The sequence below is a fragment of the Macrobrachium rosenbergii genome, chromosome 57, assembly GCF_040412425.1.
Source record: "Macrobrachium rosenbergii isolate ZJJX-2024 chromosome 57, ASM4041242v1, whole genome shotgun sequence".
NCBI classification, from domain to species: domain Eukaryota; kingdom Metazoa; phylum Arthropoda; class Malacostraca; order Decapoda; family Palaemonidae; genus Macrobrachium; species Macrobrachium rosenbergii.
In genome coordinates, this window is record NC_089797.1 from 16427749 (window position 1) to 16445227 (window position 17479).

The following is a 17479-nucleotide window of genomic DNA, read 5'->3' on the forward strand; positions in this document are numbered from 1 at the left end:
AAAGTTTTATATATGAAAATGTGCGCAATTTTTCATGTACAATACAACAGAAAATAACTCATGGTTGTAGCTTTTATCAGTTTTGAAATATTTTCATATAAATCACGATAACTGCCAAAATTTCAACCTTTGGTCAACTTTGACTTGACCGAAATGGTAAAAACGCAATTGTAAGCTAAAACTCTTACATTCTAGTAATATTCAATCATTTACCTTCATTTTGCAATAAATTGGAAGTCTCTAGCACAATATTTCGGTTTATGGTGAATTTTTTAAAAAAACATTTTCCTTAGTCTGCGCGGTAACTCGGCCGAACATCTCAGAAATTCTTTCGTCTTGTTGTTGTAATATTTGCACCATTTTATATTAGTCGATACATAAAGTTTTATATATGAAAATGTGCGCAATTTCATTTGCAATACAACAAAAAATAACTCATGGTTGTAGCTTTTATCAGTTTTGAAATATTTTCATATAAATCACGATAAATAGAAAAATTCGACTTTCGGTCAACTTTAACTCGACTGAAATGGTCGAAAACTGCAATTGTAAGCTAAAAACTTACAGTCTAGTAATATTCAATCAATTAGCTTCATTTTTCAACAAACGGAAAGTCTCTAGCACAATATTTCGATTTATGGTGAATTTTTGAAAAAAAATTTTTACGTCCAGCTATTTTTGAATTCATGCATCATTTTGTGATAATATTTTCTCTGTGTTGCTTTGATCGTTTTAAAATTTGTTATATACCAAAATCATCGCAATTTAGTGTACAATACAACTAAAAAAATTAAGTCATTAGCTTTAACCGTTTTTTGCTTACAGCGATTTGTATACAATTATATATCTTATTTTTTTTTTTTGCTGTCATATATTCCAATATTTATATATGATAATGATATTTTTTTCATTTCTGATGGTTGCATACTAAACTTCAGGCAATGACAAAAAAAGGAGCCAAAAATGAACTCTTAATCTTAAAAACTAAGCGTGCTGTGATTTTTTGAAAAAACTTTTTCCGCTTCGCTTAACTCACCGAACGCCGCTGGCATACGGGAGACGTTTTTGTAAATAGGGCTTCGGCGTTAAAGGGTTAATTAAATGTATTACAACTACACACTTGTAATCAAGTTAACCTGTAAATGGAGACTATATGAGGAACTACAGAGGTGTCCCTCATTTAAAAACAATTAATACTAACTAGCTTCTAATAGCAACTTGTTTTATATCACAACAGCGCTGCCATTAGGCAGGCTCTTCAGTTCAAGTGTTCCGTAGCAAATTGCTTGGTTCACTTTTTGCCAGTGGGTATGACCCATACCACCTGCCATGAGCATAGCCCTTGTAAAAAACAAGACAAATTTGCTTGGTCGCCAGATATGGGTGAGATTTGTAGTATGCTCCTGGCAGCAAGTTTTAAGGATGAAACAGCTCCTTTTAAGCTGTCTCAATGAGTCCTAGGGTTCAGTAGGGTGAGGAAGGGGGAGATTATATCTTTCCAGCTGAACTCCAGCAGCAGATATTTAACCCTCTCTCAGAACAACATCTATGTTTGTGCCAAATCCCAGTAACATCAGTCCCCAGTACCTCCCAGGTTAACCCCGAGGAGGAAGTGGAGGAATCTTTACATGGGGTTGACATTCTTACTAAAGAATATGAAGTGGACATTGCCACTGAAATGGCCCTGCTGAATCCAGAAGGCTTAGGGACACAAATTTTAGCAAGCCATGGGAGAAACCTTCCAGAAGGAATTCTATTCCTTATGCAGCAATTGTTGTTGAATAGGATCTTTCCCCCAAAAGGGGATACTAGGATCCACCTAACTCCGACTGAAATGACTACATTTTCGGAGGGTTATTGTAACTTACCCAGGACTTCTGCCCCTTGGTTTACAGGTAGTTACAGTTCAGTTGTTGAAACTCAGTTAGATTGCACAAGCTCCCCCAAAAGGGATACACAGTTTGTGGCATTTGATCAGTTCTGTAAAGAAATTGAGTACCATCAAAGATGCCCTTGTCACAGAACGGCAGTACGTAAGGGACATGAAGCATGATTCTGAAAAGGAAAGTACAGGGTGTTTCGAAATTAGAACCCCCCCCTCTACAGCATAAACTAAAATTGATATGGACAAAAACAAAAGTAATTCAGAACAAGTATTTATTTAAGTTTCTCTCTGAGTATTTAATATTTTGTGTGGCCTCCATCTGCCTGTACCACAGCCTGCATTCTTGAGGGGTATGATTTAAGCAAATCGCAAAAGAGTTGAGACTCAAACTCCATTTCTCTGAGCACTTCGGTCACCTCTCTTCGTAGGTCGTTGAGGCTTGGTATACCATCATAGTTCACTGTGCGCGCTTCAACACGATCCTTTAAGATACTGTGCTACCAATGTTTTCACACACATTAAGGTCAGGGGAGCTACCTGGAAATTCACTTGACGAGAAGAAATCGATACCACTGTTTTGAAGCAGCTCCTGTGTCTGAAGAGCTTAGAAACATGGTGCCTTATCATGCAAAAATGTGACTTCTTCAACAGATAACACATTTTCGGGATCTTTGAGGAAAGGAAATACTCTACCAGTAAGCACAGTTTCTCTGAAGTATTCGCCCTTCCATGACTGTCCTTTTTCTTTGATGATCCACATTAACTGTTTGGTTGTGAAACAGAGAAAAATTCCCAAGCATTCAGGAAATGTCACAACTTGGCAATAGCTCATGTCATCGTTGATATCATCCAACTTTGCAGCCCAAATGATGTCATTTTTATTATTTGGCTTCCTGACTTTGTAAATGAAGAATTCATCTGATGCGGCAATATGGAGAAAGTCAGCTTCATCCTCCGAGTCGTTAGCCATGGCTGTATCTAACTCCGTCACTCAGTCTAAAAATACAAGAAATGTAAAATGAAAAATAGCTCAATAGAAACTTAAAATAATATACTTGGAGATAGGCTATAGCAGAAAACTTCATAACTTTCCATCTGTTCTGTGGAGGGGGGCCTCTAATTTCGAAACACTAGGTAAGTCAGTCATATACACCCCAAAATGTAAAAGTACTACTGTACATCCTGTAACCGAAAAGTGAGTGTGGATACAAATGCTGCCCAAACAAGGCCTAATGTTAGAATTCTGACTGGAAACAACAAAATGGTCATTATGGAATACAGAACTTCAGATCAAAACATAACAGGGCCTCCAATACTCACCCCTGATGATACTGATAATCCTTGGCAAGACGCCTCAGTGTGCATTTTCTCTCCCGATGGCAAGTATGTAATTAATGAGAGAAAAACTATGATCGAAGTTGTACATGTCGAATTTAGAAATAGGGCAGCATTCCCTAATACAGAATGACACCTGGTACCATCTTCACCAGACTTGGAGAAACCACTAACAAGTGGTTTTCCTATTTGTGCATATAGCATTAAAAGCTATATAAATCACCCTTTACCAGGTCAGTGAAAAGTGGATCTCTACTTCCATTTTGAACAAGACCCAGGTTACTCACCGAGTAACCCCAACCTTCTGTTCATTCACTTTCAAAACTATTAATCATGTGAAGACAGATTTTCAGAATTTGTAGTGACTAAAAACAAGAGACAATGGCAGAATCAAAATCGTCTGCCATGGTCATCCCAGTTTTGGGAAATTCCACCAACAAATGGGTAAATCACCCTTTACCAGGTCAACGAAAAATGGATCTCTACTTCCATTTTGAATAAGACCCAAGTTGCTCATCAAGTAGACCCAGCCTTCTGTCCCTTCACTTTCAAAATTATTAATCTTGTGAAGACAGATTTTCAGAATTTGTAGTGACTAAAAACAAGAGACAGTGGCAGAATTAAAACCATCTGCCATGGTCATCCTAGTTTTGGGAAATTCCACCAAGGAATGGGCAATGCTACAACTCCCTTTTGAAAGGAAAAAGCTACCTTTAGATATAGCTACACAGCAGTTTGAGACCCCTATGAGAAGACTCTCAGAGGGGACAGCCTTGTCAGAATTTTATGCTAGGCTCCGACTCCTTAGTATTATAACCTCTACCACCTTGCTGGAAGTTACCACGAAAAGGCTTCGAGAAGATTCCAGGATAATTTTTGCTGTTGAGGACAAAAGTCTTATGAGAACCTGATGGGAAGCACTCTTTGACTTCTTAGAATGGCACATAAAAGCATTGGAGGATTCCATCAAATCACTCTCCAGTGTCACTGCATTATTACATTCTAACCCCTTCTGTAAGGACCTGTTTGAGGAGTCTGTTGTGGCTCAACTCAACGAGCATGCCCACCAACAGCATTGTACAGCGTATGCTCTTCTGGGGAAAGGGGAATTTCAGGAAACAAAGAATCCAAAATTTCCTTTTACCCAACCCCAAAAAAGGCTTGCTTTGATGAAAAATCATATAAGGTTTCAGTCACCCCCAAAAGTTTTCCTCAAAAAACAGGTAGGTGGTCAGAAGGGACAGTTCCTTACAAAGGAATAACAGCAACAACAAAAGCAAGGACATCCATTTTCACAAGGTCCAAAAACCATCTTATAGGGGGAAAAAGGAAAAGCAACACCTGGAATACCTATGAAAGGCAAAGGCAGAGGAGGAGGCAGATACCAATAGGAATTGTATGGTTGGGGGTCAGCTTCAATGACATCACAGACAGTGGAAGTTTTTTCCCTGTGGGGGACAGCATTATTTATATGTGCAGAAAGGCCCCGTTAATGGGGCCAATAGAGAAACATGCGTATATTCACCACCAAGTTCATCTCTTCAGTGTCCTCAAAAAGGATTCTTCCGAAAGAAGAGTGATCCTCAACCAATCAACATTGAACAAGTACATTGTTGCCCAAAAGTTTCGGATAACTACCGTTACCCAAGTATGTTGAATCATTCCAAAAGGGACTTGGAAAAGATGCATACTGGCACGTCCCTATAGTTGTTCCCTTCCACCCCTTCCTAAGGTTCCGGATAGGGAAAAATATGTACAGATTCAAAGTCATGCCCTTTGGGCTAAACATTGCCTAAAGAATATTTAACAAAATTAGCAGTGGTATTAGTTTGAGAACTCTAACAAAAAGGAATACAACTAATAGCCTACCTAGACAACTGGTTGATGTGGGGGCCTACAAGAAAAGAGCAATTAGAATGTATGATGGGCCTGCTGCAGTTTGCATCAGTAATAGATGCAACTAAAAAATGTGAATAAATTCTGGCTATCGCATGCTAGAAAAAAGATGCAAGACCAACCTCATCAAAAGATTAAAAAAGTTGGGGAGATACTTCGGCCTTGGATCCGGAAGGAATGAGGTGAAACAGGTCACCCTGACTCCTCTGTCTGTACGAGTGGCAATACACACAGATGCCTCATTGACAGGTTGGGAGGACATTGGAAGGATCGTCAGTGGCAGGGAGGTGATCAGCTACTCTGAGGAATTTTCATAACAATTTCCTGGTGCTGATGGCTGTCTTTTTGTCTCTCAGAAAACTCAGATCTCCAGAAGAGAGAGACAACATGACTACAATGTCCTGCATCAAGAGGTCGGGATCACGTTAACCTCCTCTCAATGTGGTAATACTAGCCATCCTTTGGATGGTGCAAGCAAGGAAGTGGCACCTGTCTGCAATTCACCTCACAGGGTGTCTCATTGTACTAGCAGACTCTTTATCAAGGAAAACGACAGCCTCAACAGAGTGGATGCTGGGCAACCACTCTTTTCAAACAATAGCCAACATACTTCCAAAACTGGAAGTGGACCTGTTTGCCACATACAAGAATCACAAACTCCTAATATATGTCTCCGAAACTGGACAGTCAAGCAACAGCAAGAGATGCCTTCCTAAAGACTGGAGCAAGGGGAGATGATATCTTTTTCCTCCATTGTCCCAGATTTCAAAGGTTTTGAGCAAACTTCTAACCTTCAAGGGAACAGCTTTTAAATTTTCCATAGATAAAACTCAAGCAATCATGTTTTATAAAAATAAAAAGTGGAAAAAAGGTGAAGAAATAGATTTAAAAATCAGAAACCATAGTATACCAATTGGCCAAACAGTAAAATTTTTGGGATTAGTATTTGATACCCACTTGAACTGGAGAGCCCACATTACATATTTAAAATCTAAAAGTAAAAGAGCATTAAATCTAATTAGAAAACTATCGAACACTACTTGGTGAGCTGATAGACATACCCTTACTGTGCTGTATAAGGCAACAGTTCTGTCCATCATTGATTATGGAAGCGAAGTATATGGCTCGGCATCTGACGCAGTTCTGAAAATGTTAGACCCTGTTCACAATGAAGGCCTTAGAATATGCTCAGGAGCCTTTAGATCATCACCAAAATCATCGTTACAAGTTGAATGTGGTGAACTGCCTTTGTCTCTCCATAGAGAGCTAGTAACAATGGAAAGTGCTTTAAGAATTCAAAGTAGTGATTCTCCAACCAAAAAATTATTTGAATTAAGAGATGTATTTGTAAACAACCATCCACCACCTTTCCCAATTAGAGCTAGAAGATTGTTTGAGTCACTGAATATAAATATACAAGTGCCTGTAATAGTAAAATCACCTCCTCCCTGGACAATGAATAAAACGAGATTTTGCACACACCTCAAGTATTTATCAAAAAGTAACTCATATACAACAGAACACCATAGACAGCATACAATAGAGCATATACAGTAAACCGAAAAGGTCCACATTACGCAATATATACAGATGGATATAAATCAGAACACGGAGTAGGATATGCTGCAGTGTCCCAAGACAAAACTTATCAGTTCTCTCTTCCTAATAATGCTTCTGTATTTACAGCAGAATTGTATGGAATTGCATCAGCTATAAAAATAATTAAAGAATCATCATTCAATAATTTTGTGATTTTCAGTGATTCAAGAAGCGCTATAGAAGCTATTCAAAGTTACAAATCAAATAATAATATAGTACAACAAATTAAATTATATCTCCATAAATTATATAATAATGGAAAAAATGTAGAAATATGTTGGATCCCTGCACATGTAGGGATCAAAGGAAATGAAGATGCAGACAAAGCAGCTAAAGCAGCAACTCACATGACAAGATCAAATGCGAATATCCCTGTTACTGATTATGGAACTCACATAAAAATGGGTATCATAAATAAATGGCAATATATATGGGATAAAGAACCTGAAAGTAGTAAACTGAAAATGTTAAAAATGGAGTTCATCATATCAGAGAGAGAGACACGCACAAGTAATTTTAACACGCCTCAGAATAGGCCACATGGCCCGGCTCCCGAGTGCTCAGAATGCAGAGTAATAATAACGGTCAGACATGTGTTATGTGAATGTCCAAAGTATGACTGACAACGAATGTCTACTTTTGGAAATAGATCAGTGAAAGAAATTTTGTCAGAATCTTTCACATTTTCAATCATTCCAATTTTGATGTTCGTAATTTAATTAACAAAATATAAGAATAAGTAAATAATATAAGTATGAAAACCCTTTTAACATTTGAATTTTACAAAAAAGAGAAAAATTTTTAAAATTTTGTTTAATTTATATTCTGAATTTTAATATACCGTTTTAGTATGTATGTAAGGAAGTCTGAGTAAATGTATTTATTGTATGAGAGGATGTGCCTATGTGCAGTTTTTTATTTCATTTTAATTCATTCATCTTTGTATCAGATGATCTATTGGGTCCTAGCGCTTGACTTCAGGCCTTGACCTAGTATTTTAATCAAATCCCTCGGCCCAGCCCTATGAGAGCTGAAAGTCAGCTCAGTGGTCTGGTTAAACTACTTTAATAATAATAATAATACTTAATATCCCCAAATTGGCCAAACTTGGTTCCTATTGCTTGAGCAACGGATGAAAAGATCAATTCCACTATCATCTGGTGTTCTATCCCAGACAGTAGGAGGGAAAGTCGTTTATGCAGCCTCCTTTCTGAGCCGAGACCTTCGTGTATGGATTTTTTAAATATCTATCGTGAAAGTTACTTACCCAACATTGCTAGGTACCTAGTGCAAAAATTACGGACGTCATCTATCTGGTAATACCAGTCCGTATGGAAGATACGATTAGATTATATCCATACTGAAAGCCCAGTTGAGATTTATATAGAAACACTTTTTATTTTTCTTATACTGTATACCTTTTGGAGATAAATGCCTTGCAGTTACAACAGTCATGGCATACAAGGCTGCATTAACAGAACGCTTGCTTTATGGATTCAGGATTGACTCCAGTATAGAAGTTGTCACTTCCCCTCTGTAGCCTTTTGCTCTACAAAGGCCCATTCCCAAAAGGCTTCCAATTACTTGGTCCCTGAACAAGGTGCTTAGACTTCTATTAACCCCTCAATTCAGCGGACCCAGTACAACCACAACGCACATGCTACAAAAGGCGATCTTCTTGATTGCATTAGTATCAGGAGCTCGTATTAGTAAACTGGACTCTCCTAGTGGGACGATGCATCATGCAAACAGCTAACCATCAATTATTATTGCCCCCTGCCTGGGTAAAGCACATAGGTTTACCTAGAAGTCATGGCAAACATCCCAGAGGGTCGTATTTTCCTACACCCTAGCACAAACTGAGAATGATTGTAGTGTCTCTCATTAAAAAGGCAAATCCACACTCCTTTCCTAGGTCACATGATATTAGGAAAGTAAGTGTTGGAAAGTAGCTATCTGAGCATGATGGTTTGGTTGCAGTACTGTTGCCCTTCTCCCAGCAATAGTTCACCTTCTTCAGCAAATGTCTCCTTCGAAGAAATGGTCTCTGATGACCAACCTGTCCAAATGTACAGGGTGGTCATCAGTTAAATTATTGCCATGGACTCCAACAAATTAAACTACACTGTGTATCAGTAGGTAGCATGGTTAGTCCTAACCCCTAGGTGCTATAGCAGAAAACCAGGGGTCTTATTGACGGTGAGTATGCTAACTATTGCTGGGAGAAGGGCGACAGTACTGCAACCAAACCCATCATGCTCAGGATAGCCACTGTAGAACTACTGTACATCCTAAAGTGTAAGTTCGTATGTGGTTTCTTGTTCCTTGGTACCAGAACCTGAAGAGTATTTGGAATAAAGAATGGGACTTGAAATTTGTGGCTTGACCTTGGACCAGAAATTTTTTTTCCTTTGGGGTGTTGGGATTAAAAAGTGAGAGCTTTGTACAGCTCCTTAAGGACGAAAGCAGCTACTACGCTATGAAAGACATGGGATTTGGGCAAGGGATCATCCTGAGTTGACCAACAGAGAGTAATGGCTTCTTGGTCTTTAACAGCCAGGTTGTAAACAAGAGGGTGCACGTGTGTGAGCAATAGTCACTTCTCTTTTTTGTAGGTTTTTTGACATTGGAAAAACTGGGTTCAGCTTCACTGAAGATAAGTGAAAGTGCCCTTTTATCTTTGAGTCCATTATATTCTCCATCACACGTTATAATGTTAAATATTACGACACAATACCTGGCCAAAAAGACCAACTAGTAGAAAATTCTTTGATATTAGTTTGGTTATCATGGAGCTCTGGTAGACCATGGAAGGTAACTCCTTGAGGACTCAACAATGACTACCAAAAATAGGTTTTTCCTACATCAGAACCTGTTTTTTTTTGCATGTTGCCTAAAAAGTTGCAAATACCCCCGAACATCATATGCAGTATACAGTAGCAGTATACAGTAGCAAGAAATGGCTACTAGTACCATGCAAGGTACACAAAATGTTATCCCCTAATATGGACATCAGCCACTCCATATGACGTAATCCATATCTGTAGAGATTGTGGTGCAGCATTAATTATCTAATATTTTTTTGTTACAGCTCCTATTTCAATCAATAGAAAAGCAAATAGCAAGTCTTAGAGATATCTCATAAAGAAAATTTTTCTGGATTTTCCACACTTCTGTTTTGTCAAGTTTTTAAGAATTTGTAATTTACTGGAGAAGATGAGATTACTTTTAACTTGTGAGAACAGCAGTCCCTTTGGTGAGCCTGATGATGAAGAATTTTTTATTTGGTGTTCTGTAAAGTCTTTTTGATAACTGACTTTTGTAAGTCTTAGTTTCTAAGATTTCTTATGGGAATGAAGTTGTGTGGGGTGTGAATAATTTTGGTAGGATTTGACAGTAAAGGAGGATAGGTTTTGCTTTTTAGTGAAAAAATTATGATCTTAAAATTTGTCCAGTCACATGGCAGCACTCATAAGTTGTATTTGTGTCACATTCAGTAATGTAAAACACATGAGTGGGATTCATTTATCAGAGTTTTTTTAGCCTTACATAAATATATTTTCTTTTATCAAACAAGGCTTGATAAGTAATTAAATGTCTGATTTTTTATTTTTGTTATGAAACAGATTGTGTGTGGATCAGACACCTCAAGATTTTTGTTTTGCAATTTCTTTTAAGTATTACTGGCTTAGGTATTAGTGAATTCCTTTTATAGATTTGGGAAGCTCATACGGCTTCAGTATGGTGGTCGACAGCTGAGAGGAGCAGAAATTGACACCTACCTTTTAGAAAAAACTAGAGTTACATGTCAGCCTGATAAGGAACGTAACTTTCACATATTTTACCAGGTGAGTGCTTAATTTTTTTTAATATAACTGCAGAATGAAGAAAAAATCTTGAAATAGAGGAAATCAAAGGTCAAAGAAAAGGTGCAAAAAATTATTGTTTATCAAATTAAAATAGAAACAGAGCAGAAAGTGCAAGGACACAAGAAAATTATTTAAAATTTAGAGAAGAAATAAGTTTTGAAAGCATATAATAGGATACAAAGCAGGCAAGAATTGCAAAGTCACAAAGTTAGTACTGTAATGGACAGATATAAAAAATATCACAAATATGTACTGATGAGTACTTAGGACCAGGTTGTTGGTTGGGACTGTTTTTTTTTTCCCAGCAAGCACAAAGCTCTACCAACTTATGCAGATGTAACACCTTTCTATGTTTATTAATTGCAGATAGATCAGTAAGAGGATAGTAAAAGCAAGGACTATGATGGGCTGCCATTTGTGTATGCAATCACCCTTCCATCATAGTGGCTAGTTTTATAACTAATTTTTGATAATCCAGGTTGGTTGACAACAAAATGCAGTTCATGCACCGCACGCTTGTACACTCACAGTATCTTATGACAACCACCTGAAATGACAAATGGAATTACAGTATTGTAAGATAAAAAATTTTTATATACAACTGAATATTCATTATTCCATTGGAATAATGAATACTGTACATCTTAATGAAACTTTTACTGTGTACCATCTTCCAAGGCTTAACACTTCATAAACGCACAGCAGTGTGTCTAAAGGCAGAAGTAAACATTTTGAATATGTTCATATAGTGATTCATTTATGCCCAGTTGCTGAACAAATGAAAGATGTACAGCTTCTCTTATATGGTTGTTGGTTAGTAAAATGTGTAAAACAGGTTACAAGTGAGATTTTATGTTAAACTTGCTTTATCTGGAAAGTCTTGTTAAACTATTGTTCATATGTATTTGTTGAGTATTTATGTATATCCATTTTTTAACGACTGATGATTTAGATTATTTGACTTCATGCCATACAGTATAAAGATATTTTGGATGTCAAGTCCTGAAATAGGTTTGTTACCAGGATACTGAAATGGCTTAATCTTTTAACTCAGTTGTGGTTATTTGCAGTTGTTAGCTGTTATGAAGACCAAGAAAGTCGAAGGTCTGCTGATAAGAGAGGATGATACCTTTGTTATTGCACCAGGTGACATAACGAAAAATGACCTGTCCAATTTTGAAAATACCTTAATGGCATTTCAACACCTGAAGTTTTCAATTGATCATCAGATGCAAATATTTAAGGTTAGTTTTCCTTTCACATTGCTGTTTTGCCTGTGATAGTGAATTGTTTAGCTGATTTTTTCTTCAAGATACACTGGACATGAATGGAAGTAAGGTGATATGGCTTTTCAGTGTAAGGTGGGCTTTAGGCAAAAAAATGAGTGCATTATTTGGGATGAATCTTACCCAAGGTAACTTATCACTGTGCCGAGAGGTGAGGAGATATAAGGTATCTCTAACAGTAGGTAAGTATCCAAATAATAAATTTTATTACAAAAATTTATATTTTTGATAAAATTACACATTATTTATATGATGAAAAATATAACCACATAGAAACATTATTTGTTCCTATATGATATACAAACCACCAGTCCTTTACACTAGGAATTACTTACAATGAAGCTGGAAATGGCCATTAAAACTCTTGAATAAGGTGGTTAGGCAGTAACTACTGTCTGGTAGGCAGGAGTCCCGCCTTCCCAAATGTAAACATTCCAATTTGCTTTCGACTGTCATGCTGTGCAGATGTGTTTTCGGAGCTCTCTCCCTGATTGTCACTAAGCTTTTCTTTCCTGGTGGGATCTTTTGTGTTGTTTTCGTGTATATATTGTGTGTTTGATAATATTTAATGTACAAACCCAAAATTTTGATAGCCTTGCAGTAAGGCCATCTTTCCCCAACATGTGTTCCTTGGGGTCAGTGGCCAGGGGCGTAAATTTTCGCTCCCCTATCATTTGGGCCTCACGCCCTCCACTCCTTGTTCAGGAGTGTGACTGTAAATTTCTGTCTTGTGCGAGTGTTGCTCTTGCCACCTGCACCGTGGGCAGCTTTGGCATGAGGAAATTTATCGGAGGGGGTTTGCCAGGTGTCATCGGAAGGTTATTTGCCTCCGATGGTGCGCTTGGTGACTGCCCCTTCGTTCCTTCTGGTAGCATCCTTCTGGCTATCTCTCCTTTGGGAGAGATCTCTCCTTGTCCTCTTCGCTCATTCGCCGAATGAAGATGGGGGTGGTGGGGAGGTCAGACGACCTCTTCTCGGAGACCTCCTCTGGCTTTGTAGGACAATTCCCCTCAGAACGAGAGGAGTCTCCTTTACTAATCTTTTTTGCTTTTTCTCCAGGTTGACAGCGAGAATTGTAAGGCACAGCTGAAGTTCCCCAGTGGCAGGAAGGCTGCCGTCATATAGTGGACACTTCGACGATGACCACGCCGACGGTAATGGCTAAGATCCCCACATCGGTGTCAACACTGTGCCCTGACAAGGGGGATGAACTGCTGTTCGTTCTCTGGCACTCCTGTATGTTGTGCCACTGCCTCCTGTTGCACCTGTGGTCCCATCTGCTCCTGCTGTGCCTCCTGTCTTTTTGCACCTGTCACCCTGGTGGCCGGTCACTGGGCCACTCCTGCTGTGCCTCCTGCCCCAGCTGCCTGGTTGTCCCTGTCGCCGCTGCTGATGTTCCTGAAGCTCCTGTCGTGCCTCCTGCCTCAGCTGCCCTGGTCGCTCCTGTTGCTTCTCCTGGTGCTCCTGTTGCCTGGGCCGCTCCTGTTGCACTTCTTGATTTAGCTGCCCAGCAGTTCTTGTGTTTCCTGACCACTGTCGTGTAGAAGATGTCAGAGAAGAGACAAGGAAGAATTCCTGTGAGATGTAGTCGTCGTCTTCAATTTTGTCTTGGGCTTCGTCTCTTGCTGCCTCCTTCCCTTCTTCTTCTGAGGCTCGTCGGCCGAAGAAGAGGAAAGCTGCCTCTCCCTCCCCTAAGAAGTCCCACCATGGGGCTTCTAAGGGGCTGCCTACCTTCAAGGGGAGGCAGTGGGATCTCTTGTTGGCTCTTCCCGGCCTTCGGGCTCGGAAATGGAATCACTTATGCCAGGGTCTTGCGTTTCAGGAACCGTGGGCGCGCAGACTTCAGTGTGTGCCCCCATCGCCATTCTAGGGGTTCTGCTTCTAGACTGGTGTTGTGTCGGGTGCTCAACTTTGTCGAGTCACACCGAGTGCTCGGAGTCTCTTGCATCCTGAACTGGTGTTGGAGAGACCTCTCACCATCCCAGTTCAGGCACAGGGTGATAGAAAGAACCAAGACATGCAAGTGTCTTGGTTCTTCCTGCCAGCACTGTTTTGAGTGCTCGATCAGTTCCAAAACAGTGCTCGGTCAGGTTCCAGCCTGTTGTCTCGGTCCCGAAGGTTCCAGCGCCTGGAGAGGCAAGGAGGGGGTTCCCTTTAGAGGTCCTGCGGGACTTCTGAGGGTCTACCTCTCTTCGGAGAGGCAGTGCGTTCTCTCGTTTGGCTCTTCCTGGTCCTTGGGGTTGGGAACCGATTCACATTCCCCATTGGGGCCTCGTGTCTAGGGGGCCTCGAATGCGTGACTTTTCCAGGCTGCGCTCTTGATTCCAGTTTTAGAATTCTGAGTCTAAGACTGATTCTATGCCTGTCCCTCCTCAGTTTTTTTCGGAAGCCGAGAGGAGCTTACTCCCGATGATTGTTATTGCAAGATTCAGGAGTCTTGTCAAGTGCTTAGACTCCTTGGAATCTCGTGCGCTTCCTTGGGGTCATGAGTGCTCGACTAATGAGTCGTCAATTGTCCAGAATTCTGCGGAATTTTCGGCACTCCCCAAACCAGTACTAGGGAGTTCACTCTCCAGTCTGGTTAAGGCACAGGACAAGAGAAGGTGTTGAAATGTATGTTTTGACACCTCCTGCCTGCTTCGTTTTGAGTGCTCGGTCAGTTCCGTAACTCATGTCCTGGACTCTTGGGTTCTTTTCGAGGGGCTTCAGCCTCGGAGGAAATCAAAGCATGTCTTGAGGACAGCGCTAGTTCATGGCTGAGCTTTCCCATCTCAGCTCGCTTGGATCGGCCCGCTCACCCAGCCCCTGATCGTGTTTCGAGACTGGTTCAGCTTGCTTGCCTGGTCCCTGATCGCGTTAGGTCAGCGCTTTGCCGTGGCTTTAGCACTCTCCTTCCTCCGTGCTACCATCATCACCTCTGGTTGATGTCGCCAGCAGTCCGCCTCCTGCTGGTTCTTCTAGCTGGACAGGTAAGAGTGCTTTTCTCCTCTCCTCTTCCCTCAAACCCTTTTGGTTGCTGCCAGGGGATGTGAGTTGGATAGAGAGGACTTTGAAGAGTTTTGTTTCTTATTGGAGTTCTGCTACGAGGATCTACGTTTCAGGCTTGGTTCTCCGATCAGCTCACTGTACATCCAAGTAATCGAGAATGGTTCTCTGGGTTCTGGCGAGGCTATCCCTCCAAGGAGAAGAGATCGGGAGTGTCATGTCCCAGGAGGTGTCCCAGGAGGTCTCGAGGGTCTTCTTCTTCAGGATGTGGACACCCTCGATTTTCTTTTTGCAGAGATCTTCACTCTGATTGGTCAGCACAATAATCTCAGGGAGAGGACCATGGCATCCCCTGTAATACTCTTCACTGCTCCTTGCAGTGGTTTGTTGGGGCTGCATGGTCCTTGCTTGCTATAAGGGCTTTCTCAACCAGATGAATGCCTTTTCCCTGGACAAGGAGTTCATTTTGGTCACGCCACCCAATCAAGCTCCTTCCCCTTCCCCTTCCTCAACAGAAGCGATTCTTCTTGCCTCAGAGGGGTCTTATGCCGACAGGCAGCTTGTCCTGGCTCTGGCTCGTCCATCCAGGGAGTCTCCTAATGAATCTGTGATCCTTCACTTTTCCAGAGCTTTGCCTCCTCGGATGCTATTATTCTTGAAGAGGTCTCTGCCTTCTAGAGACTGTAAAGTGTTGTCAACAAGTAAGTAAATAAAAAATCATCTACAAATGGGAAGGTTGTCACTTCACAATTAACTATACAGCTGTCATATTTTTCTGCCAGCTAGGACATTTGAGGCCCTTTGCATCTCAGCTTGACGGCAATGATAATATTGATAATGTTTCTAAGATTCAAGCAAATAAGCAAGTAAAATACTGTACTGCATTGAATAAATGTCAATAAAAACACTGTATGAGAGATAGAGTTGGGGGCCACTACAGTCTGCTTAGTATGCTTGTAACGCTACGTTAGTTTATTAGTACAATGTTTTGCTACATTGAATAAAATGTCTGCAAAAATACTGTACAAGTTATTTAATGCAGTAACTATTGCAACCAATACTGTACAGTAATGTAGTGTTATTTACATACATTTTTCAGTGTGTATGTTTGTATACATACATGTATGCATTGCATTAAGGTAAACTATGCTCTTACAGATTACATGGTTGCCACTCCCCTCTCTCTCTCTCTCTCTCTCTCTCAAAATTGTTTTGTTCATAAAGAATTGGGCATTAGCTCAATGTTCTCACTGTCAGAAATTTTTTTTTAAAGAATACCCCAGAGAGAGCATAGTTTATCATAACGCACTGAGCATGTATACACATACACAGACTGAGAAGTATGCATCTGTAACCTTACATTACTGAACTGATTAAGGTATATACCAGAGAGAAAGGGAGAGGGAGGGAGTGGGCCCTGCCCAGTATGTATGTAGTTTTCTATAATATGAACCTTGTGTATGTAAAGACAAAATATAAACAGTGTATTAAATACAGTACAGTACATGTCAATCAAAATACCAAACAATATTAGGTATATAGTAAATTTTGTGTCTAACCTTGAAGATGTTGATTGAAGAGTAGTTAGGCCACAGTATTTGTATGTAATGAAGTGAACAGCATTGTTTAAAATTCATGGAGTGTGGAGGCAGTAGAATGAGGCAATTGCAGTATTATTAACCACAAATCTTAGAATTCAGAGCATGTGCTTGCTCAGTGAAACAAAGAAGCATGGTGCAGTCACAACTGTTTTCACACCTGTAATGAACAATGATTTCCTATTGTGTAGTATTCCTTATTAGTGCAGTCACAATTCTTTTGACCGCAGACCTTAAACTTCAGAGCATGTGCTCATGCATTAGAAGAAAACTTCATTTTATAAAAATTCATGTAAGGAACTATTTTTATTCATTTGATTAGCAGTGATTTACAGTAGAGTGATTGCCTATTTAGAAACATATGCATGCAATTACACTGTATTTAACCAGACATCACAAAGTTTCTGAGCAAATGATAGCCAGATGACCGAAAAGTGACATTTTCATTTTTAAAAATTACTTTTCAAGTGTAAATTTTAAAAATGCACAGATGGTACATTACATTGTGTAATTACCATATGTTGTATACTTTAGTTAGAATTTTAAAAAGTAAAAAATAATCACAAACAGTACTTGCTGAAGCAAAAATACAGTAGTGCAAAATATTTTTTCCTTTTGTTGGACTCGATGATGCATCTGGTAAGTAAAGAAATATGATAAGTTTAGGTCTGTTAAATTGTGATTCCAGTGTATTATATATTAACCCTTAAACGCCGACTGGACGTATCGTAAGTCGACTAAAATTGTCTGTCGGGTGACGAGCGGACGTACCGTACGTCGACTACAAAAAATTTCAACCTTCGATCAACTTTGACTCAACCGAGATGGTAGAAAAACGCAATTGTAAGCTAAAACGCTTATATTCTAGTAATATTCAATCATTTACCTTCATTTTGCAACATATTGGAAGTCTCCAGCACAATATTTCGATTTATGGTAAATTTTTGAAAAAAAACTTTTTCCTTATGTCTGTGCGGTAACTCAGACGAAAATTTCAGAAATTCTTCCATCATTTTGTCATAATTT

At 39.7% G+C, this 17479-nt stretch overlaps 1 protein-coding gene across 1 annotated transcript in view; it reads left to right on the forward strand.

Annotated features, from left to right (window-relative positions):
- LOC136837008 (unconventional myosin-XIX-like) overlaps positions 1-17479 on the forward strand; it is a 161714-nt gene that overhangs the window by 62782 nt on the left and 81453 nt on the right. Inside the window, exons 7-8 of the mRNA XM_067101539.1 lie at positions 10431-10563; positions 11655-11828. Of these exons, the coding sequence (XP_066957640.1) occupies positions 10431-10563; positions 11655-11828 (307 nt within the window). The remainder of the gene's footprint in view (positions 1-10430; positions 10564-11654; positions 11829-17479) is intronic.